Raw genomic sequence first — 24,366 nt, forward strand, 5'->3', positions numbered from 1 at the left:
TCTGTCTCTCCGCTCTTTACTGGGGGGCCGGGGGAGGCGGGCGCCGCGCGCCCGGGGGGCTCGGGGGTCCCGGCTGCTCGCCTGCGGGGACGGAGGCAGCGGCGTGGCGGCGGCGTCACCCCGGGGGGGGCCCCGGCGATCGGAGCGGGGGGGGGGCGCGGCGCTCACCGTGGCAGCGGAGCAGGTAGAGGAGCCGGAGCCAGCGGGCGAAGAGGCCCTCGAGGCGCCGGGGCGGCGCCAGGAGCTGCAGGTAGAAGGTGCGGCCCGAGGCCAGGCGCACCTGGAGCTGGTGGTGCCGGGCGCTGTGCAGGGAGAGGCGGGCGAAGCGCAGCGGCAGCAGCCTGCGGGGGCGAAACGGGGCGTCAGGGCGCCGCGGGGGGGTTAAACAGGGTGGGGGGCGGTGGGGGGGGCTCACCCGAAGAGTTCGAGCTCCTCGGGCTGGGCCCGGGCGGGGGGCGCGTGGCTGGGCCCCCCCGATGGCACCCGCGCCGGCCGCGCCAGCAGCAGCAGGTCGGGCAGCGCCAGGCAGGGGCTGGTGGCCGCGATGCCCACGGTCACGCGGGAGGCCACGTCCCCGCTCCTCGTCACCTGCGGGGGGGGGGGGACAGCGAGGCCACGGCGGGGGGGACAGACAGATGGACACGTGTGGGACCGGCCCTGCCAGGAGCCTGGGGGGGGGGTTTGCAGGGCCGGGGGGGGCAGCAGATGGGGGGCAGCAGGTTGGTGGCTGTGGCAGAGGGGATCAAGGGGGCCAGAGGGGATGTGGGGTGGTGGATGGGGGCCTGTGGCAGAGGGGATCAAGGGGGCTGGAGGGGATGTGGGGCAGTGGATGGGGGCCTGTGGCAGAGGGGATCAAGGGGGCCGGAGGGGATGTGGGGCAGGAGAAAGGGGGCCTGTGGCAGAGGGGATCAAGGGGGCTGGAGGGGATGTGGGGTGGTGGATGGGGGCCTGTGGCAGAGGGGATCAAGGGAGCCGGAGGGGATGTGGGGCAGGAGAAAGGGGGCCTGTGGCAGAGGGGATCAAGGGGGCCAGAGGGGATGTGGGGCGGTGGATGGGGGGCTGTGGCAGAGGGGATCAAGGGGGCTGGAGGGGATGTGGGGCAGGAGAAAGGGGGCCTGTGGCAGAGGGAATCAAGGGGGCCAGAGGGGATGTCGGGTGGTGGATGGGGGCCTGTGGCAGAGGGGATCAAGGGGGCCGGAGGGGATGTGGGGCGGTGAATGGGGGGCTGGAGGGGATGTGGGTCAGCAGATGTGGGGCAGGAGGGTTGGGGGCTGTGGCAGAGGGGATCAAGGGGGCTGGGGGGGATGTGGGGCAGCGGATGGGGAGCTGTGGCAGAGGGGATCGGGGGGCTGGGGGGGAATGGGGACAGCAGATGTGGGGCAGGAGGGTGGGGGGCTCTGGGGGAGAGCATCAAGGGGGCTGGAGGAGATGTGGGGCAGGAGGGTTGGGGGCTGTGGCAGAGGGGATCAAGGGGGCTGGGGGGGATGTGGGGCAGCGGATGGGGAGCTGTGGCAGAGGGGATCGGGGGGCTGGAGGGGAGTGGGGACAGCAGATGTGGGGCAGGAGGGTGGGGGGCTCTGGGGGAGAGCATCAAGGGGGCTGGAGGAGATGTGGGGCAGGAGGTTGGGGGGCTCTGGCAGAGGGGATCAAGGGGGCCGGAGGGGATGTGGCAGAGGGGATCGGGGGGCTGGATGGGAGTGGGGACAGCAGATGTGGGGCAGGAGGGTGGGGGGCTCTGGGGGAGAGCATCAAGGGGGCTGGAGGAGATGTGGGGCAGGAGGTTGGGGGGCTCTGGCAGAGGGACCAAGGGGGCTGGGGGGGATGTGGGGCAGCAGATGGGGGGCTGTGGCAGAGGGATCAAGGGGGCTGGGGGGGACCAGGAGCTGGGGAAGGAGGGGGTAAAGCTCAGGGGCGGCGGGGGGGCGGGGGTCGGCCCCTCACCTGCAGGAAGTCGCTCTCGAAGAGCGGGCAGTCGCGCAGCCGCCCGTACTCGCCCCGCGCCAAGCAGCGCCCCAGCCCGCCCATGGCGGCACATGGGGGCCCGGGGGGCCCGGCCGCCGCGCCGGGGCCGCTCGCGGAGCTCCCGGGGCCGCCGGAGAGCCGGCGCCGGGCATGGGGCGAGCCGCCGCCTCGGCGCCCAAGATGGCGCCGCGTCGCTCAAGATGGCGCCGCGCCGCCGCCCGCGCGCGGCCGTTTGGGCGGGAAGCGCGCGCGGCCGCCCGCGTCCCGGCGTGCCCCGCGCGCGCCAACATGGCGCCGCCGCGGCTGCTGCTGGTGCCGCCGCTGCTGCTGGCGCTGCTGGTGCCGTCGCTGCGGGCGGCTGCGGGCGGCGCCGGGACCTGCCGGGGGGGCCTCGGGCTCCGGGTGAGCGGCGGCGACCGGGGCGGGGGGCGGTGGCGACCGGGGGCGGTGGCGGCGGCTCGGGAACGGGCCGGGGGAGGAGGGGGGAGGAGAGGAGCAGGCCCGACCCTGAGGCGGCTCGTTAATATTCATGGAGGGGGGCGGGTCCTGCCCGCGAGACTACGTTAATATTCATGAGGGGCGGGCAACGACGGGCGACGCCTCATTAATATTCACGAGGGGGCGGGGACTGGTAGATACCGGCTCGTTGATATTCACGGAGGGTGGGGGCTGGCATGTACGAGGTCGTTAATATTCATGAGGGGGCGTGGTCTGCCTGAGATACCTCATTAATATTCATGAGGACGGAGGGCGCGGCCTCGTGGAATGTAGTTAATATTCATGCGGAACTGGGCAGCGTCACAATGGAGCTCATTAATATTCATGGTGGGCCAAAGGGGGGGTGAAAGCCTCGTTGCGGCTCATGAATATTCATGAGGGCAGGCAGGGCGCCCGCCGGTTTGTTAAACGGGAAGGGGCGGAGTCACGGTCTGGCTCATGAATATGCATGATGGGCAGGGAGTGCAGGGCTCTGGTTGGTTAATATGGGGGTGTGTTAATGCATATGCATGAGGGGGTGGTGCTTAGGCTTATTAATATGCATCGGGGTGCCCCCGGGGCCCGGACGCCTGGGCCCCCTCACTTGGGGGTGTCCCTGGGGGCCGGACGCCTGGGCCCCCTGTCCCAGGGGTGCCCCGAACGCCTGGGCCCCCCGTCCCGGGGGTGCTCCAAGGGCCCGGACACCTGGGCCCCCCGGCTCGGGGGTGCTCCAAGGGCCCAGACGCCTGGGTACCGTGGCCTGGGGGTGTCCCCAGGGCCCGGACACCTGGGCCTCCCGACTCAGGGGTGCTCTAGGGGCCCGGACGCCTGGGTCCCTCAGCCCGGGGGTGTCGCCAGGGCCCGGACGCCTGGGCCCCCTGGCTCAGTGGGGGCCCCCGGCCGCTCGGGTCCCCCCCCAGCGCCGAGCGGCGCTCCTGACCGCGTCCCCTCTCCCCGAAGGCCGCCGAGGGCCGCGACGCCGAGGCCTGCGGGCTCACGCTGACGCTGGAGCACTCCTTCGAGCTGGGTGAGCCGGGGGGCACCCCGGGGTGCTGCGGGGGGGGGGGGGCACCCGTCGGGCGAGCCCCTCCCGACGCGCCCGCCGCCCCTCGCAGACGACAGCATCCGCTTCCGCAAGCGGGGGACGCTGGCCTGGAGCCCCGCGGCCGAGCCCGGCCTCTCGCTGACGCAGAAGCAGCTGAGCGAGGAGGAGCGCAACAAGCTCCGGGTGAGCCCCGGCGTCCGCCGCCCTTTCGGGGGGGGGGGGACACGATTTTGGGGTGGATTTGGGGGGTTTCGGGGCGCTCACGCTGTCGCCTCTCCAAGGACGTGGCGGCCCGGGACGGGCTCTACCGGGTGCGCGTTCCCCGCAAGGCGCCGGGCCCCGGCGATGAGAGCGACGCCGAGTACGTCACCTCCTTCGTCCGGGCGGTAAGTGTGGGGCGGCCCCCCCCCCGTGTCCCCCCAGTTGTCCCCCGTGTCCCCCGACGGCCCCCCGTCACCCGCGGGCTCCCCGCAGTGCGCCATGGTGGAGTCGCACCTCTCGGACCAGCTGACGGTGCACGTGGACGTGGCCGGCAACGTGGTGGCCGTGGCCGTGGTGGCCGTGCCGGGCGCCTGCCGCGGCGCCGAGGTGGAGGACGTCGACCTGGAGCTCTTCAACACCTCCGTGGCCCTGCGCCAGCCCGTGCCCGCCGCCGTGTGAGTGCCCTGGGGACACGGGGGGACATGGGGGGACTTGGGGACGCTGCGGGGTGGACTTGGGAGCAATACGGGGAGGATGTGGTGGAGAACGTCACCGTGGAGGTCTTCAGCACCTTGGTGGCCCTGCGTCAGCCCATGTCTGCTGCCGTGTGAGTGCCCTGGGGACACGGGGGGGACATGGCGACGCTGTGGGGACACGGGGGGACGTGGGGACGCTGTGCAGTGGACACGGCAATACGGGGAGGACGTGGTGGAGAATGTCACCGTGGAGGTCTTCAGCACCTTGGTGGCCCTGCGTCAGCCCGTGCCCACCGCCGTGTGAGTGCTCCAGGGACAGAGGGGGACCTGTGGGGACATGGGGACCCTGTGGGGACACGGGGGGACATGGGGACGCTGTGGGGCGGACACGGGGGCAATACGGGGAGGACGTGGTGGAGAACGTCAACGTAGAGTCTTCAGCACCTTGGTGGCCACTGTGTGAGTGTTTTGGGGACGTGAGGGGACACGGGGGGACATGGGGACGCTGTGGGGCGGACATGGGGGCAATACGGGGAGGACCTGGTGGAGAACATCAACATGGAGGTCTTCAGCACCTTGGTGGCCGCTACGTGAGTGTCTTGGGGACACAGGGGGACGTTGTGGGGACACGGGGGACTCAGATGCTCCACGGGGGGGACAGTGGGACACAGGAACGCTGGGGGGGGGACGGGGACAGAGAGATGCGGTGGAGGACGTCAGCATGGAGGTCTTCAACGCCTCCGTGTCTCGAGTGCCTGGCAGGGCGCCTGGGGACATGGGGGGGGGGGACACGGGGACACTACAGAGGGGGGGCACCCAGCGACACGGTGGGTGGGACCGCGGTGACCCTATGAGGGGGACGTGGTGGCCCTGGGGGGGAAGCGGTGGCCCTGGCGGGGGGGCATGGCATGGGGGGGACATGGTGACCCTCGGGGGGACATGGGGGCACGTGATGGCCCTGGGGGGGGGACACAGGGACACAGTGACCCTCAAAGGGGACATGGAGGGGGGAAACGTGATGGCCCTGGGGATGGACATGGGGCACAGCGACCCTTGGGGGGGGACACAGTGACCGGGGGGGGACATGGCTTGGAGGGGGGGGACATTTTGGGGGTGGCCATGTGAGCCCCAATTTGGGGACATTTTGGGGGGCTGCATTGGTGCCATGGGGGGGCATTTTGGGGGTCCCACTTTTCAGGGGGGGTCCCGTTGATGCTGGGGGGGGCTGCTTCAGCATTCCCACATTTTGGGGGCCCCCTCGGTGCCGGGAGGGGCATTTCAGGGGTCCCACTTTTCGGGGGGGCCCCGTCGGTGCCGGGGGGGGCCATTTCGAGGGTGCCGGGTTCGGGGCCCCCCCCCGACGCCCCGTTTCCGCCGCAGCCCCGAGACGGCCGCCTTCATCGAGCGCCTGGAGCAGGAGCAGGCGCAGCGCGCCAAGAACCCCCAGGAGCAGAAGTCCTTCTTCGCCAAATACGTACGGCCCCCCCGGGCCCCCCCAAATCCTCCCGGGCCCCCCAGGTCCCCTCTGAGCCCCCCCAAGTCCCCCTCAGCCCCCAAGTCCCCCTCAGGCCCCCCAGTCCCCCCTGAGCCCCCCCTAGTCCCCCCAGGCCCCCCAAGTCCCCTCTTAGCCCCCCCAAATCCCCCTCAGGCCCCCAAGTCCCCTCTGAGCCCCCCCAAGTCCCCTCTGAGCCCCCCCAAATCCCCCTCAGGCCCCCAAGTCCCCTCTGAGCCCCCCAAATCCCCCTGACCCCCCCTAGTCCCCCCGGGCCCCCCAAGTCCCCTCTGAGCCCCCCCAAGTCCCCTCTGAGCCCCCCAAATCCCCCTCACCCCCCCTAGTCCCCCGGGCCCCCCAAGTCCCCTCTGAGCCCCCCAAATCCCCCTCAGGCCCCCAAGTCCCCCCTGACCCCCCCCAAGTCCCCTCTGAGCCCCCCAAATCTCCCCGAACCTCCCAAATCCCCCTGACCCCCCAAATACTCCCTGGACCCCCCCAAGTCCCCCCGGATCCCCCCCCCACACCCCCTGACCCCCCAAGTCCCTTCTGAGCCCTTCCAAATCCCCCCCGGGCCCCCCAAATCTCCCTGGACCCCCCCCAAATCCTCTCTGAGACCCCCCAGAACCCCCTCAAATACCTCCTGACCCCCCTAAATGCCTTCTGAGACCCCCACTGGGCCCCCTCAAATCCACTGAGCCCCCCAAATCTCCCTAGACCCCCCCAAATCCCCCTGACCCCCCCCCAATCCCCTCTGACCCCCCCAAATCTCCCTGGACCCCCGCCAAATCTCCTCTGACCCCCCTGGGCCCCCCAAATGCCCCCAGCCCTGTCCTTGAGCCCCCCCAAACCCACCCCCAGCCCCCCAGCCCTGCTCTGGGGCCCCCCCCAACCCCCCCCCGGGCCCCCTGACTCCCCCTGACCCTGCTCCAGGGCCCCCCCAAAGCCACCCCCAGCCCCCCCCAACCCTGCTCTAGGGCCCCCCCAACTCCCCCGACTCTGTTCTAGGGCCCCCCCAAACTGACCCTGGGCCCCCCCCAGCCCCCCTGGCCCCCCTGACTCCCCCCGCCCCTGCTCCAGGGCCCCCCCAGCCCCCCCCCGAGTCCCCCAATCCCCCCCAACCCTCCCCTAGGGCCCCTCGAACCCCTCTGGCCCCCCCAACCGCCCCCAGCTCCCACGGGGGCCCCCCCAACCCCCCCCCCATAGCCCTGAACCCCCTTTTCCAGCGTGGGGGGGGTCCCAGCCGGCTCGGGGGGCGGGGGGGGGCACGTGCATGGGCCTGACCCCCCCTTTCTCCCCGCAGTGGATGTACATCATCCCCATCGTCCTCTTCCTCATGATGTCCGGAGCGCCCGACGCCGGGGGGCAGGGGGGGGGCAGCGGGGCCGGGGGGGGCGCGGGGGGCAGGTGAGGGCCGGCTCCTGCCCTGGGGTGGGGGGCAGCTGGGGGGGGCAAACACTGCTGCCCCAGCACTGAATAAACCCCCCCCCCCCAAAGGCTGCCTGCTGTCTGCTCTGTGGGGGCCCAGGAGTCCGGGGGGGGGGGCAGGGGACGCCTGGGCCCCTGGTGGGGGGGAAGGGGGTGTCCCCCCCCCGCCGGTGGCCTTTGACCTCTGCATGGTGGGGGGGATGGGGGCGGGGCCGGCAGGGGTGGGGCGGGGTGGAGGGGGCGGGGCGCCTCGGGAGGGGCGGGGCTGTGGGCGGGGCCTGTGGCGGGAGGGGCGGGGCGATGGCGAGGAGGGTGGTGCCCGTGGGCGGGGCGCAGGGGCGGGGCTGTGCGCCTTTGGGGCGGGGCCAAGGGGCGGGGCGCGGGTGGGCGGAGCCGGGGAGGTGGGGCGTGGCATGGGCTCGGAGGGGGCGGGGCGGTCCCTGTGCTGGGGGCGTGGGGAGGTTCCCCGGGGCGCTGCGGGAGGGGGCGGGGCGTCCCCGGGGGCGGGGCCTGCGGCGGGGCGGGGCGTTCCTGGGGGCGGGGCCTTTCGCGGGGGCGGGGCCCGTGCGCCGCGGGGGGCGGGGCGTTGCCGGGGCCGCTCCGGGGGGGGCGGGGCGTTCCCGGTCCGGGGGGGCGGGGCGTCGCCGGGGGCGGGGCCGGCGGCGCGGCGGGGGCGGGGCGGCGGCGGCGGCGCGGGGGGCGGCGGCTCGGCGGAGGCGGCCGCTGGGGGTGGCACCGGCCGCGCCGCGCCGCGCCGGGGGCTCCGCACCGGCCCCGGCCCCGCGCCCGGCCCCGGCGGCAGGTACGGGCGGGCCCCGGGCGGGCCCCGGGCGGGCCGGGGGGGCCCCGGGGAGGGCTCGGGCTACCGGGGCCGGGCAATGCCCCGGGGAGGGCTCGGGGTACCGGGGCCGGGCGTTGCACCGGGGGGAGCCGTGCAATGCCCCGGGGAGGGCTCGGGGTACCGGGGCCGTGCGTGGCACCGGGGGGATCGGTGCACCGGGGCCGGGCGTGCACGGGGGCCGTGCAAAGCACGGGGAGGGGTCGGTGTAACGGGGCCGGGCGCTGCCCCGGGGAAGGGCGTGCAACGAGGCCGGGCGTGCACCGGGGGGAGGTCGGTGCACCGGGGGCGTGCAATGCACCGGGCACGGGCGTGCAATGCACCGGGCATGGGCGTGCAATGCACCGGGGCCGGGCGTGCACCGGGGGCGTGCAATGCCCCGGGGGGGAGCGGTGTAACGGGGCCGGGCGATGCACCGGGGCGGGGTGTGCAACGGGCGCGTGCAATGCACCGGGGCGGGCGTGCACCGGGCGCGTGCAAGGCCCCGGGGGGGGCGGCAGTGTAACGGGGCCGGGCGATGCACCGGGGGGGGTGTCGGTGCAAGGCGGGGGGAGGGGGGGGCCGTGCAGCGTGGGGGGGGGGCGCGTGCACCGGGGAGGGGCGTGCAAGGCCCGGGGGGAGGCAGTGCAAAGGGGGGGGGCAGTCGTGCAATGCCCGGGGGCATCGGTGCAAGGCGGGTGCAATCGTGCAATGCACAAGGTGATCTGTGCAAGGGGGGGGGCAACTGTGCAATGCACCCGGGGGTCCGTGCAAGGGGGGGGCAATTGTGCAATGCACAAGTGATCTGTGCAAGGCGGGTGCAGTTGTGCAAAGCACCCGGCTGTCCGTGCAAGGCGGGGTGCGGGCGTGCAAGGCACCCGGGCGTCTGTGCAAAGCAGGTGCAATTGTGCAATGCGCCCGGGGGGGGCCTGTGCAAGGGGGGGGTAATTGTGCAATGCACAAGTGATCTGTGCAAGGCGGGGTGCAAGTGTGCAATGCACCCGGGGGTCTGTGCAAGGCGGGTGCAAAGCACAAGGTGATTTGTGCGGGGGGGGTGCAATCGTGCAATGCACCCGGGGGGTCTGTGCAAAAGGGGGGGGGCAATTGTGCACCGCCCCGGGTGATGTGTGCAAGGCGGGGGGGGGCAATTGTGCAAAGCACCGGGCGGTTGGTGCAGCGGCCATGTGCGAGGTGGCAGCGGGTGTGCGAGGGCCCCGCCGGCGTGCGACGCACCAGGGCGCCGTGCGAGTGTGCAAGGACCAGTGTGTGTGTGTGGGGGGGTTGCAAACGGGGGCCTCGTGCAATGCCGCGGGGGGGGGACGTGCGTGGGCGCTCGTGCAACGGGCGGCTGGCGGACACACGTGCGCCGGGCACACGTGCGCTGGGCACACGTGTGCGCCGCCCCCCCCGCACACGTGTGTGCGTCCGTCTGTCCCGGGGGGGCGTTTGCACGGCTGTGTTGCACGGGGGGGGGGGCTGGGGGGGGCCGGGGCCTTGCACACGCGGGTGTCGGGTGCTGCTGCTGCTGCCGCCTCGCACGTGGGGCCGGGACGTGGCGCCCGCCCGGCCGCGGGGCCCTCGCTCCTCCGGCCGCCCTGCGCCCATCCCTCCATCCGCCCTGCGCCCATCCCTCCATCCCTGCACTCCTCCATCCCTGCGCCCATCCCTCCATCCGCCCTGCGCCCATCCCTCCATCCCTGCACTCCTCCATCCCTGTCCCCATCCCTCCATCCGCCCTGCGCCCATCCCTCCATCCCTGCACTCCTCCATCCCTGTCCCCATCCCTCCATCCGCCCTGCGCCCATCCCTCCATCCCTGCACTCCTCCATCCCTGCGCCCATCCCTCCATCCGCCCTGCGCCCATCCCTCCATCCCTGCACTCCTCCATCCCTGTCCCCATCCCTCCATCCGCCCTGCGCCCATCCCTCCATCCCTGCACTCCTCCATCCCTGTCCCCATCCCTCCATCCTCGCACTCCTCTGTCCACCCTGTCCCCATCCCTCTGTCCCTGTCCCCGTCCCTCTGTCCACCTTGTCCCTATCCCTCTCTCCTCCCTTTTCCCTGTCCCTCCATCCCCGCGCCCCTCCATCTGCCCTGTCCCCATTCTTCTGTCCTCCCTTGTCCCCATCCCTCTGTCCCTGCACTCCTCTGTCCACCCTGTGCCCATCCCTCCATCCCTGCACCCCTCCGCCCACCCCGTCCCCATCCCTCCATCCTTGTGCTCCTCCATCTGTCCTGTCCCCATTCCTCTGTCCTCCCTTGTCCCCATGCCTCCATCCCTGTCCTCATCCCTCCATCCCTGCACTCCTTCATCTGCCCTGTCCCCATCCCTCCATCCGCCCTGTCCCCAGCCCTCTGTCCCCATCTCTCCATCCTCATGCTCCTCCATCTGCCCTGTCCCCATTTCTCTGTCCTCCCTTGTCCCCATCCCTCCATCCCTGTCCCCATCCCTCCATCCCTGCTCTCCTCCACCCCCCTCTGTCCCCATCCCTCCATCCTCGTGCTCCTCCGTCCACCCCTGTGCCCATCCCTCCATCCTGCCACCCCTCTGTCCCCCTCCATCCCCATCTGTCCATCCTTGTACCCCTCCGTCTGCCTCTCGGTCCCCATCCCTCCGTCCTGCCACCCCTCCATCCCCCTCTGTCCCCATCCCTCCATCCTCGTGCTCCTCTGTCCCCCGCTGTCCCCATCCCTCCATCCTCGCGTTCCTCCATCCCTCCGTCCCCGCTTCCATCCTCGCGCCTCTCCGGCCCCCTCCCTCCGGCCTTGCATCCCTCCATCTCCCCCATCCCTCCATCTCCCCCAGCCCTCCATCTCCCCCCCCCGCCTCCCTCCCTCTCCCTCCCCCCCTCCTTCCCCCCCCGCGGCGGCTGCGCCAGCCTGGCTATTCTTAGCAGCCGCTTTGATTCCCGCTGCCGGGCGCACGCGGGCGCGGGGGGCGGCTGCGAGCGTGCACGAGGCGCGTGCGAGCGTGCACGGGGCTGGCCGAGCGGGCACGAGGCGTGTGCGAGCTGTGGCAGCGTGCATGGGGCTGGCCGAGCGTGCACAAGGCGTGTGCGAGCCGTGGCAGCGTGCATGGGGCTGGCCAAGCGTGCACGAGGCGTGTGCGAGCCGTGCGAGTGTGCACGGGGCTGGCCGAGCGTGCACGAGGCGTCTGCAAGCCATGGGAGTGTGCACAGGGCTGGGCGAGCGTGCACGAGGCGTGTGCAAGCATGCACGAGGCATGTGTGAGCAGGCACAAGGCATGTGCAAGCTGTGTGAGCGTGCACGGGGGCTGAGAGCGTGCACGGAGCATGTGTGAGCGTGCACGGGGCGTGTATGAGCTGTGCGAGCGTGCACGGGGCGTGTGCAAGCTTTGCAAGTGTGCAGGGGCGCTGAGAGCATGCATGGAGCATGTGCGAGCATGTACAGGGCGTGTGTGAGCTGCGTGAGCGTGCACAGGGCGTGTGTGAGCATGCACAAGGCATGTGTGAGCTGCGTGAGCGTGCACGAGGCGTGTGTGAGCATGCACGGGGCGCTGAGAGCACGCACGGAGCATGTGTGAGCATGCACAGGGCATGTGCGAGCTGTGTGAGCGTGCATGGGGAGTGTGTGAGCTGTGTGAGCGTGCACGGGGCATGTGTGAGCGTGCACAGGGGCTGAGAGCGTGCACGGGGCGTGTGTGAGCATGCACAGGGCGTGTGTGAGCGTGCACAGGGGCTGAGAGCGTGCACGGGGCGTGTGTGAGCGTGCACGGGGCGTGTGTGAGCAGGCACAGGGGCTGAGAGCATGCACAGGGCGTGTGTGAGCGTGCACGGGGCGTGTGTGAGCAGGCACAGGGGCTGAGAGCATGCACAGGGCGTGTGTGAGCGTGCACGGGGCGTGTGTGAGCGTGCACAGGGGCTGAGAGCGTGCACAGGGCGTGTGTGAGCATGCACGGGGCGTGTGTGAGCGTGCTCGGGGCGTGTGAGCAGGCACAGGGGCTGAGAGCGTGCACAGGGCAGGCACAGGCGTGCAAGGGCCGGGGGTGAGCTGCGTGAGCGTGCACGCAGCATGTGTGAGTGTGCCTGTTGTGTGCACAGGGCATGTGCAAGCCTGCATGGGGTGTGTGCGAGCACGCACGGGGTGTGCGCGAACACGTATAGAGCACGTGAGAGCTCCGTGGGCGTGCACGAGGTGTGTGCAGGCATGCACGGGGCGTGTGTGAGCTGTGCGAGTGTGCACCTCAGTGCACGCACCACTCCCATTGCTCCGTGCACGCAAACACACCCCCCTGCGTGTGCAAAGCCTGAGGCACATGCGTGTGTGCACCCGTGTGAGTATGTCCGCACAGGCGTGATCCTGCGTGTGCAGCCCCGTGCACGCGCTCCCTCATTGCGTGTGCAAGCACGCGCCTTTCTGCCTGCACGGAGCCGTGTGCGTGCTCACGCGTGTGTGCACACGCTCCTCGTACGTGCGCTGGCTGCCGTCCCTCCACACGCTTCCTCACGCGTGCCTTTCCCCGTGAGCGTGTGCGTGTGCTTTCCCACGTGTGCAACGCCTGGCACGCGCACAGGCTCCCCTGCGTGTGCATCTTCCTTGCACGCACACGTTCCCTCGCGTGTGCACCACTTTGCATGCACACGCTCTCTCGTGTGTGCACTCCCTGTGCAAGCACAGCTTCCCTCGCGTGTGCACCTCCTTGCACACACACACTCCCTCGCGTGTGCACCTCTGTGAACGCGCACACTCCCTCGTCTTCGCACCCTGTGCACACACGCGCTCCCTCATGTTTGCACCCCCTTTGCACGCCCATGTTCCCTCACACGTGCACGCCTACGCTCCCTTGTGCGTGCACTTCCTTGCACGCACACGCTCCCTCACGTGTGCACCTCCTCGCGTGCACGCTTGTACACACGCTCCCTTGCGATTGCACTCTGCGCGCGCACACACACATGCTTTGTGCACGCACCTCCTTGCACGCACACACTCCCTCGTGCACACACCTCCTTGCACGCACACGCTTCGTTGTGCACACACCTCCTTGCACGCACACGCTCCCTCGCCTTTGCACCCCGTGCACGCACACGCTCCCTCGTGCACGCGCCTCCTTGCACGCACGCTCTCCCTGGCGTTCGCACTCCATGCAGGCCCCCGCTGCCTGGCACCCGCCTCCTCGCACGCCCGCTCGCACGCTCGCTCGCACACCTGCCCGCCGGCGCCGCCGCAACTGGGCCAAGGGCCCGCAAAGTCACGGCGCCGATCTGGGTCCGGCCGCGGCCCCCGGGAGCTGCCCCACTTCCCGCCCCGCCCCGCCGCCAAAATTAGCCGGCGCCGGGTGCCGCGGGGGGGGGCGAGCGATTGCACACGCGTGTGCGCCGGGCCTGGGCGGTGGCGGGGCGTGCACGGCGGGAGGCAGAGGGTTGTGCACACGCGTGTGCGCAGGGCGGCTCCGGGTGTCCGTGCACGTGGCGTTTCCGTGTGCGGCCGTGCAGCGCTGTGAGCAGCCGTGCACACGCGTGTGCCAGCCCTGCGTCCAGGCGTGTGCGCGACGGGGCCGTGTACAGCTGGGAGGGCAAAAAGCGTGTGCTCCAGGGTGCACATGCGTGTGCGTGGGGAGCACCATGTGCCACAGATAGGTGCACGCGTGTGCAAGCGTGTGGGTGCTCAGGGCCCTCCACCGTGCTGCCCCGCACACCTACGCCGTGCAAGGCTGCAGCGTGGCCACGCGTGTGCATGCACGCCCAGTTGTGCACACGTGTGTGCGAGCATGTGGGTGGCGTGTGGGTGCTCAGGGACCTCTGTCTTGCTGCCCCGCACGCTTACGCCGTGCAAGGGTGCAGCGTGGCCACGCGTGTGCATGCACAGCCAGTCTTGCACACGCGTGTGGGTGGCGTGTGGGTGCTCAGGGACCTCTACCACGCTGTTCCACACGCTTATGCCATGCAAGGGTGCAGCGTGGCCACGCGTGTGCATGCACACCCAGCCGTGTGCAAGCATGTGGGTGGCATGTGGGTACTGTCTGGGTGCTCTGGGACCTCCGCTGTGCTGCCCCACACGCCTACGCCGTGCAAGGCTTCAGCGCGTGCACGCGTGTGCATGCACGCCCAGGCATGTGCACGCGTGTGGGTGGCGTGTGGGTGCTCAGGGACCTCTGCCACGCTGTCCCGCACGCCTACGCCGTGCAAGGGGGCAGCATGGCCAGGCGTGTGCAAGCATGTGCACGCGTGTGCACGCGTGTGCAAGCATGTGGGTGGCGTGTGGGTGGTCGGGGACCTGCGCCATGCTGCCTCGCACGCTTACGCCGTGCACGGCTGCGGCGTGGCCGCGCGTGTGCAGGCACGCCCCGTCGCGCACACGCGTGTGCGAGCTGCCCGTGACGCGGCGTGTGCCGGCAGGCGTGTGATGGTGGCGGCGGCGGGCGGCCCCCGGGAGCATGCCGCGCACGCCGGCCTCGAGCGAGGAGGAGGAGGGCCGGGCCTCGGAGGGGCCCGAGGGCGACTCGGACTCGGGCAGCTCCCGCGAGGGCCCCCCCGGCGCTAACCCCGGCCCCCCCCGGCCCCGCGCCGGCCCCCGCGGCCCCCCGGCCCCCGACGACGGCCACTTCAGCATGATGGTCTTCCGCATCGGCATCCCCGACCTGCACCAGACGGTGAGCAGGGGGGGGCCCGAAAATGGGGGGGGGACCCTGAAAATGGGGGGGGGGACAGAAGCCCCGGGGGGGCCCCAAAACTGGCGGGAAATCCTAAGAAATGGGGAGGGAAAATGGGAAAATGAGGGGGAGAATGTCAAAATCTGGAGGGAGGGGAAGTGACCCAAATGGGGGGGGGGCCAAAATTGGGGGGAGGCCCAAGAAATGGGGGGGGGGACGGAACTGGGGGGAAATCCTGAGAAATGGGGAGGAAAAGTGGAAAAATGGGGGGAGAATGCCAAAATTTGGGGGGGGACCCCAAAAATGGGGGGGGCAAAATGGCGGAGGTACCTAAGAAATGGGGGGAGGACCCAAAATTGGGGGGAAATCCTGAGAAATGGGGGGGAAATCCTGAAATTGGGGGGGAGACCCCCAAAATGGCGGCCCAGGGTGGGGGATCCCTAACGTGGGGGGGTGGGGACCCCAAAATGGGAGGGAGAAATCCCCAAATCTTGGGGGGGGGGACACCAACATCTGGGAGGGGACCCCCAAAAAGTGGAGTGGGACCAAAAATCATGGGCGGAAAACGGAAAAATGGGGAGATGAATCTCAAAATTGGGGGAGGGGCAAGAAATGTGGGAGGGGTACCCAAAATTGGGGGGGGAAACCTCGAAAACTGGGGGTGGCGGGGACCAAAATATGGGGGAACCAAAGCATGGGGGGACCTAAATATGTGCGGGACTGAAATATGGGGCGGATTGAAATATGGTGACCCCGAAATAAGGGGGGGGGACCCCGAAATCTGGGTGGCACCATGAAATTGGGGGGGGGCAAAATATGGGGGGACCAAGGTGTCAGGGGGGAGAATTTGGGGGTGGGGCTGGAATATGGGATGGACCAAATTACATGGGGGGACCGAAAAATGGGGCGGACCAAAACATGGCAACCCCAAAATATGGGGGGGGGATAAAATAGGGGGAAGGGACCCCAAATTATGGGGGGGGACACCTTAAAAGGGGGGGGACAAAGTATTAGGGGCCCAAAATATGGGGGGAAGGGTTTGGGGGGGGACCAAAACAGGGGATGGACCAAACCACATGGGGGACCAGAATATGGGCCGGACCGAAGTGGGGGAACCCCCTCAAAAAAGGCGGGAAACCCCCAAATGGGGGGCGGGGAGACCCCAAACCGGCGCGTTTTGGGCTGATTTTGCCTGTTTTCCCCCCAAAATGCCTGCGAGGATGCTGGGGGGGATTCGGGGGGGTGGGGGGGGGAAATTTTTGGCAGATTTTTCCCATTCCCCCCCCAGAAGTGCCCGTGGCAGCTCTGGGGACTCGGGGCGGGGGTCAGGGGGGCCATTTTGGGCTGATTTAGCCTGTTTTCCCCCCAGGAGCGCCCACAGGGACGGGGGGGGGGGGGCGTTTGGGGCTGATTTCTCACATTTCCCCCCCAGAAGTGCCTGCGCTTCGACCCCGGGGGGCTCGGGGGGGATCTGGGGGGGCCATTTGGGGGGCTGATTTTTGGTGTCCCCACCCCAGAAGTCCCTGCGGGGGGTCCCGGGGGGTTTCAGGGACGCTGGGGGGGGGCTGTTTTGGGGCTGATTTCCGGCGTCCCCCCCCTGCAGAAGTGCCTGCGCTTCGACCCGGGGGTGTTCGGGGTGTTTGGGGGGGCCGTTTAGGGGCTGATTTTGCATCCCCCCCCCCCCAGAAGTGCCTGCGCTTTGACACGGGGAGGATTGGGGTGTTTGGGGGGGGGCCGTCAGGGGCTGATTTTGCGTCCCCTCGACCCGGGGAGGTTCGGGGTGTTTGGGGGGGCTGTTTAGGGGCTGATTTTTGCGTCCCCCCCCCTGCAGAAGTGCCTGCGCTTTGACCCGGGGGTGTTCGGGGTGTTTGGGGGGGCCGTTTAGGGGCTGATTTTGCGTTCCCCCCCCCTGCAGAAGTGCCTGCGCTTTGACCCGGGGGTGTTCGGGGTGTTTGGGGGGGCTGCTTTGGGGCTGATTTTGCGTGTCCCCCCCCTGCAGAAGTGCCTGCGCTTTGACACGGGGAGGATCGGGGTGTTTGGGGGGGCCGTTTAGGGGCTGATTTTGTGTCCCCTCGACCCGGGGGTGTTCGGGGTGTTTGGGGGGGCCGTCAGGGGCTGATTTTGCGTCCCCTCGACCCGGGGGTGTTCGAGGTGTTCGGGGGGGCCGTTTAGGGGCTGATTTTGCGTGTCCCCCCCCCCCGCAGAAGTGCCTGCGCTTCGACCCCGGGGGGCTGGGGGGGATCTGGGGGGCCATTTGGGGGGCTGATTTTTGGTGTCCCCACCCCAGAAGTCCCTGCGGGGGGTCCCGGGGGGTTTCAGGGACGCTGGGGGGGGCCGTTTTGGGGCTGATTTTGCGTGTCCCCCCCCTGCAGAAGTGCCTGCGCTTTGACACGGGGAGGATCGGGGTGTTTGGGGGGGCCGTTTAGGGGCTGATTTTGCGTGTCCCCCCCCCGCAGAAGTGCCTGCGCTTCGACCCGGGGAGGTTTGGGGTGTTTGGGGGGGGGCTGTCAGGGGCTGATTTTGCGTCCCCTCGACCCGGGGGTGTTCGGGGTGTTTGGGGGGGCCGTTCAGGGGCTGATTTTGCGCGTCCCCCCCCCGCAGAAGTGCCTGCGCTTCGACCCGGGGGCGGCGGTGTGGGCGGCCAAGCAGCAGGTGCTCTGCACCCTCACCGAGGGCCTCCAGGACGTGCTCAACTACGGCCTCTTCCAGCCGGCCGCCGCCGGCCGCGACGCCAAGTTCCTCGACGAGGAGCGCCCGCTGCGCGACTACCCGCAGAGCTTCGACCAGGGCGTGCCCTACCTCGAGGTGGGCGGGGCCAAGGCAGGGGGCGGGGCCAAGGCAGGGGGCGGGGCCTCACAGGGGGCGGGGCCTCACAGGGGGCGGGGCCTGGGAGGGGAGGGGCTCCTCCCTCCCCTGCACGACTACCCGCAGAGCTTCGACCAGGGCGTGCCCTACCTCGAGGTGGGCGGGGCCAAGGCAGGGGGCGGGGCTTCTCAGGGGGCGGGGCCTGGGAGGGGGCGGGGCCTGGGAGGGGAGGGGCTTCTCCCTCCCCCTGCACGACTACCCGCAGAGCTTCGACCAGGGCGTGCCCTACCTCGAGGTGGGCGGGGCCAAAGGAGGGGCGGGGCCTCGGGGTGGGCAGGGCCTAGGAGGGGCGGGGCCTGGGAGGGGAGGGGCTCCTCCCTCCCCCTGCACGACTACCCGCAGAGCTTCGACCAGGGCGTGCCCTACCTCGAGGTGGGCGGGGCCAAGGCAGGGGCGGGGCTTCGCAGGGGGCGGGGCCTCTGGGTGGGCGGGGCCTCACAGGGGGCGGGGCCTGGGAGGGGAGGGGCTTCTCCCCCCCCCCCGCACGACTACCCGCAGAGCTTCGACCAGGGCGTGCCCTACCTCGAGGTGGGCGGGGCCTCACGGGGCGGGGCTTCGCAGGGGGCGGGGCCTCGGGGTGGGCGGGGCCTCACAGGGGGCGGGGCCTGGGAGGGGAGGGGCTTCTCCCTCCCCCTGCGCGACTACCCGCAGAGCTTCGACCAGGGCGTGCCCTACCTCGAGGTGGGCGGGGCCTCACGGGGCGGGGCCTCGTGGTGGGCGGGGCCTAGGAGGGGCGGGGCCTGGGAGGGGAGGGGCTCCTCCCTCCCCCTGCACGACTACCCGCAGAGCTTCGACCAGGGCGTGCCCTACCTCGAGGTGGGCGGGGCCAACAGAGAGGGCGTGGCCAAGCAGTGGGCGTGGCCCAGGAGGGGGCGTGCCCTGGGGACGGGGCCTAGAAGGGGAGGGGTTCCCCCCATGCAACTTTGACTAGGGCGTGCCCTACCTCGAGGTGGGCGTGGCCCGGGGAGGGGGCATGGCCCAGGAAGTGTGTGCCCTGAGGGGGCGGGGTTTGGAGGGGAGGCGGGGCCCCCCGCTGCTCCCAGAGCTTCCACTGGGCAGCGCCCTACCTCGAGGTGGGCGGGGCTAAACGAGGGGGCGGGGCTAAAGGAATAGGGCTGAGGGGGCGGGGCTTGGCACACCCCTCCCCCATGCGATTGCGCGCTTTGATTGGGCGTGCCCTACCTCGGGGTGGGTGGGGCTTGAAGGGGTGGGGTCAAAGGGGGGTGGGCTTGAGGAGGTGGGGCTTAGATGGGTGGGGCTTAGAGGGGGCGTGGCCTGGATGGGCAGGTCCGGGGAAGGGGCCTTGTGCAGTGGGTGGGGGGGCGTGGCCAGGGAATGGGCGTGGCCAGGGAGGGGGCGTGGCTAACGCGGCCCCTCCCCCAGTTCCGGTACAAGACCCGGGTCTACAAACAGACCAACCTGGACGAGAAGCAGCTGGCCAAGCTCCACACCAAGGTGGGCCCGCCCCGGCCCTGCCCCCCGCCCTGGCCACGCCCCCACCGCCTGGCCACGCCCCCTGGCCACGCCCCCACCTGCTCCTGCCCCCCAGCCCGTCCCATCGGCCCGTGTCCCTCCAAGTCCCTCCATGTCCCTGGTGGCCCCATGTCCCCGCGCCCCACGGTGTCCCCGTGTCCCTGCGCCCCATGGCGTCCCCGTGTCCCCATGTCCCCTCACCCCACGGTGTCCCCACGGTGTCCCCATGTCCCTGCGCCCCATGGCGTCCCCCTGTCCCCATGTCCCCGTGCCCCATGGTGTCCCCACGTCCCCATGTCCCTGTGCCCCACGGCATCCCCACGTCCCCGTGACCCACAGCATCCCCGGGTCCCCATGTCCCCTCACCCCACGGTGTCCCCACATCCCCGTGCCCCCGTGTCCCTGTGCCCCACGGCATCCCCACGTCCCCCTGACCCACAGCATCCCCGGGTCCCCATGTCCCCTCACCCCACGGTGTCCCCATGTCCCTGTGCCCCACGGCATCCCCACGTCCCCGTGACCCACAGCATCCCCGGGTCCCCATGTCCCCTCACCCCACGGTGTCCCCACGTCCTCGCGCCCCACGGTGCCCCGTGTCCCTGTGCCCCACGGCGTCCCCTGTCCCCGTGTCCCTGTCCCTCCGTGCCCCATGCCATGTGCCCCGGTGTCCCCAGCGTCCCCCGTCCGCACCCATTCCCCCGTGTCCCCCGGCGTCCCCGTGTCCCCCCCCGCGTCCCCGTGCCCACGCGCCGGTGTCCCCGCGTCCCCAGACGGGGCTGCGCAAGTTCCTGGACTACGTGCAGCACGGCTCGGCCGAGAAGGTGGCACGGCTGCTCGAGCGCGGCCTCGACCCCAACTACCACGACTCCGACTCCGGCGGTGAGCGCCGCCCCCCCGGGGCCCCCCCCGTCCCCCCCGCGGCCCCCCCGGGTCCCCTGCCCCGTGGGGACGTCCCTACTGTGGCCCCTGCCCCGTGGGGACGTCCCTACCGCAGCCCCTGCCCCGTGGGGACGTCCCCACCACGGCCCCACCGTGTTCTCCTGCCCCCCAGGGATGTCCCCTGCCCCTCGGGGATGTCCCCACTGGGTCCCATGCCCCCCAGGGACATCCCCACTGGGTCCCCTGCCCCTTGGGGACATCCCCACCGGGTCCCCTGCCCCGTGGGGACGTCCCCACCACGGCCCCACCGTGTTCTCCTGCCCCCCAGGGATGTCCCCTGCCCCTTGGGGACCTCCCCACCCCTTGGGGACATCCCCACTGTGTCCCCACCATGTTCCCCTGCCCCTTGGGGACATCCCCTGCCCCTCGAGGATGTCCCTTTGCCCCCTGGAGATGTCCCCTGCCCCTTAGGGATGTCCCTGTGTCCCCCGTGACCCACCGGCAATGTCCCCCTGCCCCTGGTGACCCCACTGCCATGTCCCCTGCCCTTTGGGGATGCCCCTGTGTCCCCCGTGACGCCCCCACAATGTGCCCTGATGGCCCCAGCACCCGGGTGTCCCAACGTCCCCAAGTGTCCCCAACTGCCCTGATGTCCCCGAGTGTCCCCAGCTGCCCCGACCTCCCGGCTGTCCCCAAGTGTCCCCAGCTGCCCTGATGTCCCCGAGTGTCCCTGGCTGCCCAATGTCCCTGACGTCCCCGCTGCCCCGGCGTCCCCGACGTGCCTGGTGTCCCTGCTGCCCCGATGTCCCCGATGTCCTCGGCATCCCCAGTGTTGCTGGCGTGCCCGGCTGCCCTGACGTCCCCAGTGTCCCTGTTGCCCTGACGTCCCCAATGTTCCCGACGTCCCCACCGTGCCCAGCCTCCCCGCTGTGCCCGACATCCCTGATGTCCCCAGTGTCCCTGCCGTGCCCGGCGTCCCTGACATCCCTGATGTCCCTGATGTCCCTGCTGCCGTGGCATCCCTGGTGTCCCCGCTGTCCCCAGCATCCCCGCCGTGCCCGGCATCCCCGATGTCCCCGGAATCCCGGGTGTCCCCGGTGCCCCTGCCATCCCCGATGTCCCTGATGTCCCCGCCGTGCCTGGCGTCCCCAACATCCCTGACGTCCCCGGTGTCCCCAACGTCCCCGATGTCCCCACTGTGCCCGGTGTCCCCGCCGTGCCCGGTGTCCGCAACGTCCCCGACGTGCCCGGTGTCCCCAATGTCCCCGGTGTCCCCGCTGTGCCTGGCATCCCTGGTGTCCCCAGCATGCCTGATGTGCTCGGTGTCCCCAACATCCCCAACATCCCTGGTGTCCCCGCCGTGCCCCGTGTCCCCGGTGTCCCTCGTGTGGCTGGCGTCCCCGCCATGCCCAGTGTCCCTGGTGTCCCCAGTGTCCCCGGCGTGCCCAGTGTCCCCGCAGCCACGATGTCCCCGCCATGCCCGATGTCCCCACCGTGCCCGATGTCCCCACCGTGCCCGGTGTCCCCGGTGTCCCTGGCGTGCCCAGTGTCCCCGCTGCCCCGATGTCCCCGCCATGCCCGACGTCCCTGCCATGCCCGGTGTCCCTGATGTCCCCACTGTCCCTGCCGTCCCCACTGTCCCCACCATGCCCGGTGTCCCCGATATCCCCAGTGTCCCCGCTGTCCCCGCTGTCCCCGCTGTGCCCGGTGTCCCCGCTGTGCCCGACGTCCCCGCCATGCCCGGTGTCCCCAGCGTCCCCGGTGTCCCTGCCATGCCCGGTGTCCCCGGTGTCCCCTCCATGCCTGATGTCCCTGCTGTGCCCGGTGTCCCCGCTGTGCCCGACGTCCCCACCATGCCCGCTGTCCCCGGCGTCCCCGGTGTCCCCACCATGCCCGGCGTCCCCGGCGTCCCCGCCATGCCCGACGTCCCCGCCGTGCCCGACGTCACCGCTGTCCCCGGTGTCCCCACCATGCCCGACGTCCCCGCCATGCCCGACGTCCCTGCCGTGCCCGGTGTCCCTGATGTCCCCAGTGTCCCTGCCGTCCCCACTGTCCCCACCGTGCCCGGTGTCCTCGATATCCCCAGTGTCCCCGCTGTGCCCGGCGTCCCCGCCATGCCCGATGTCCCTGCCATGCCCGGTGTCCCTGATGTCCCCAGTGTCCCTGCCGTCCCCACTGTCCCCACCGTGCCCGGTGTCCCCGGTGTCCCCACCATGCCCGACGTCCCCGCCATGCCCGGTGTCCCCAGCGTCCCCGGTGTCCCCACCGTGCCCGGTGTCCCCGGCGTCCCCGCCATGCCCGACGTCCCTGCCGTGCCCGACGTCCCTGCCATGCCCGGTGTCCCTGATGTCCCCAGTGTCCCTGCCGTCCCCACTGTCCCTGCCATGCCCGGTGTCCCCGGCGTCCCTGGTGTCCCCACCAAGCCCGGTGTCCCCGGCATCCCCGCCATGCCCGACGTCCCCGCCGTGCCCGACGTCCCTGCTGTGCCCAGTGTCCCCGCTGTGCCCGACGTCCCCGCCATGCCCGGTGTCCCCGGCGTCCCCGGTGTCCCCACCATGCCCGGTGTCCCCGGCGTCCCCGCCATGCCCGGTGTCCCCGGCGTCCCCAGTGTCCCCACCATGCCCGGTGTCCCCGCCATGCCCGACGTCCCTGCCGTGCCCGGTGTCCCTGATGTCCCCAGTGTCCCTGCCGTCCCCACTGTCCCCACCGTGCCTGGTGTCCCCGATATCCCCAGTGTCCCCGCTGTCCCCGCTGTCCCCGCTGTGCCTGGTGTCCCCGCTGTGCCCGACGTCCCCGCCATGCCCGGTGTCCCCAGCGTCCCCGGTGTCCCTGCCATGCCCGGTGTCCCCGGTGTCCCCTCCATGCCTGATGTCCCTGCTGTGCCCGGTGTCCCCGCTGTGCCCGACGTCCCCACCATGCCCGCTGTCCCCGGCGTCCCCGGTGTCCCCACCATGCCCGGCGTCCCCGGCGTCCCCGCCATGCCCGACGTCCCCGCCGTGCCCGACGTCCCCGCTGTCCCCGGTGTCCCCACCATGCCCGACGTCCCCGCCATGCCCGACGTCCCTGCCGTGCCCGGTGTCCCTGATGTCCCCAGTGTCCCTGCCGTCCCCACTGTCCCCACCGTGCCCGGTGTCCTCGATATCCCCAGTGTCCCCGCTGTGCCCGGTGTCCCCGCCATGCCCGATGTCCCTGCCATGCCCGGTGTCCCTGATGTCCCCAGTGTCCCTGCCGTCCCCACTGTCCCCACCGTGCCCGGTGTCCCCGGTGTCCCCACCATGCCCGACGTCCCCGCCATGCCCGGTGTCCCCAGCGTCCCCGGTGTCCCCACCGTGCCCGGTGTCCCCGGCGTCCCCGCCATGCCCGACGTCCCTGCCGTGCCCGGTGTCCCTGATGTCCCCAGTGTCCCTGCCGTCCCCACTGTCCCCACCGTGCCCGGTGTCCCCGGTGTCCCCGGCGTCCCCGCCATGCCCGACGTCCCCACCGTGCCCAGTGTCCCCGCTGTCCCCGGTGTCCCCGACGTCCCCGCCACGCCCGCCGTGCCCGGTGTCCCCGCTGTCCCCGGTGTCCCCGGTGTCCCCGGCGTGGCCGGCGGGCGCCGGGGCGGGGGGTGACGCGCTGGGCGCAGAGACGCCGCTGACGCTGGCGGCGCAGCGCGACGGCCCCGCCGAGGTGGAGATCATCCGGCTGCTGTGCCTGGGGGGGGCCCACCTCGACTTCCGCGCCCGCGACGGGGCCACCGCCCTGCACCGCGCCGTCTGCACCCGCCGCTACGCCGCCCTCCTGGTAGGCGCCCCCGGCACCCACGGGTGCCCACCCGCGCCCAGGGGTGTCCGCGGGCGTGCATGGGGCGTGCACGGGGCGTCCACGGGCACCCACGGGCGTCCGCGGGCACCCATCCGCACCCAGGGGTGTCCACGGGCGTGCACGGGATGTGCACAGGCACCCAGGGGTGTCCATGGGCGCCCACCTGCACCCACGGGCATCCACGGGCACCCAGGGGTGTCCACGGGCACCCACCTGCACCCACGGGCATCCACGGGCACCCAGGGGTGTCCACGGGCATGCACGGGGTGTGCACGGGCACCCAGGGGTGTCCACGGGCACCCACCTGCACCCACAGGCATCCACGGGCACCCAGGGGTGTGCACGGGCGTGCATGGGGCGTGCACGGGGCATCCATGGGCACCCAACTGCACCCAGGGGTGTCCACGGGCATGCACGGGACGTGCACGGGCACCCACGGGCCTCCATGGGCACCCACGGGCACCCACCCGCGCCCAGGGGTGTCCACGGGGCGTCCATGGGGCGTGCACGGGGCGTCCACGGGCATCCACAGGCACCCAGGGGTGTCCACAGGCGTGCATGGGGTGTGCACGGGCACCCACGGGCCTCCACGGGCACCCACCCGCGCCCAGGGGTGTCCACGGGCGTGCATGGGGCGTCCACGGGCATCCATGGGCACCCAACTGCACCCAGGGGCGTCCGTAGGTGTCTGCGGGGCGTGCACGGGCACCCACGGGCGTCCGCGGGCACCCATCCGCACCCAGGGGCGTCCACGGGCGTGCATGGGGCGTCCACGGGCATCCATGGGCACCCACCTGCACCCAGGGGCGTCCGTAGGTGTCTGCGGGGCGTGCACGGGCA

At 71.4% G+C, this 24,366-nt stretch overlaps 3 protein-coding genes across 3 annotated transcripts in view; 2 read left to right on the top strand and 1 right to left on the bottom strand.

Annotated features, from left to right (window-relative positions):
• Positions 1-25: 25 nt before the first annotated feature.
• GARIN5A (golgi associated RAB2 interactor 5A) lies at positions 26-2,235 on the bottom strand. The gene is made up of 3 exons (XM_064499556.1): positions 1,942-2,235; positions 416-588; positions 26-341 (listed from the first exon to the last, which is right to left on the bottom strand). The coding sequence occupies exons 1-3, from the start codon at positions 2,023-2,025 to the stop codon at positions 116-118; spliced, it is 483 nt and encodes a 160-aa protein (XP_064355626.1). The 5' UTR covers positions 2,026-2,235; the 3' UTR covers positions 26-115.
• EMC10 (ER membrane protein complex subunit 10) lies at positions 2,232-7,079 on the top strand. Its single transcript, XM_064499555.1, has 7 exons — positions 2,232-2,364; positions 3,400-3,466; positions 3,555-3,667; positions 3,766-3,870; positions 3,959-4,140; positions 5,542-5,635; positions 6,954-7,079. The coding sequence occupies exons 1-7, from the start codon at positions 2,251-2,253 to the stop codon at positions 7,059-7,061; spliced, it is 783 nt and encodes a 260-aa protein (XP_064355625.1). The 5' UTR covers positions 2,232-2,250; the 3' UTR covers positions 7,062-7,079.
• Positions 7,080-7,787: 708 nt separating this feature from the next.
• Positions 7,788-24,366, top strand: part of SHANK1 (SH3 and multiple ankyrin repeat domains 1) — a 62,983-nt gene continuing 46,404 nt past the window's right edge. Inside the window, exons 1-6 of the mRNA XM_064499538.1 lie at positions 7,788-7,880; positions 14,252-14,505; positions 17,107-17,310; positions 18,754-18,825; positions 19,614-19,722; positions 23,348-23,505. Of these exons, the coding sequence (XP_064355608.1) occupies positions 14,290-14,505; positions 17,107-17,310; positions 18,754-18,825; positions 19,614-19,722; positions 23,348-23,505 (759 nt within the window). The 5' untranslated portion in view covers positions 7,788-7,880; positions 14,252-14,289. The remainder of the gene's footprint in view (positions 7,881-14,251; positions 14,506-17,106; positions 17,311-18,753; positions 18,826-19,613; positions 19,723-23,347; positions 23,506-24,366) is intronic.

This window comes from Dromaius novaehollandiae, chromosome 31 (assembly GCF_036370855.1).
Source record: "Dromaius novaehollandiae isolate bDroNov1 chromosome 31, bDroNov1.hap1, whole genome shotgun sequence".
Classification (NCBI taxonomy): Eukaryota; Metazoa; Chordata; class Aves; order Casuariiformes; family Dromaiidae; genus Dromaius; species Dromaius novaehollandiae.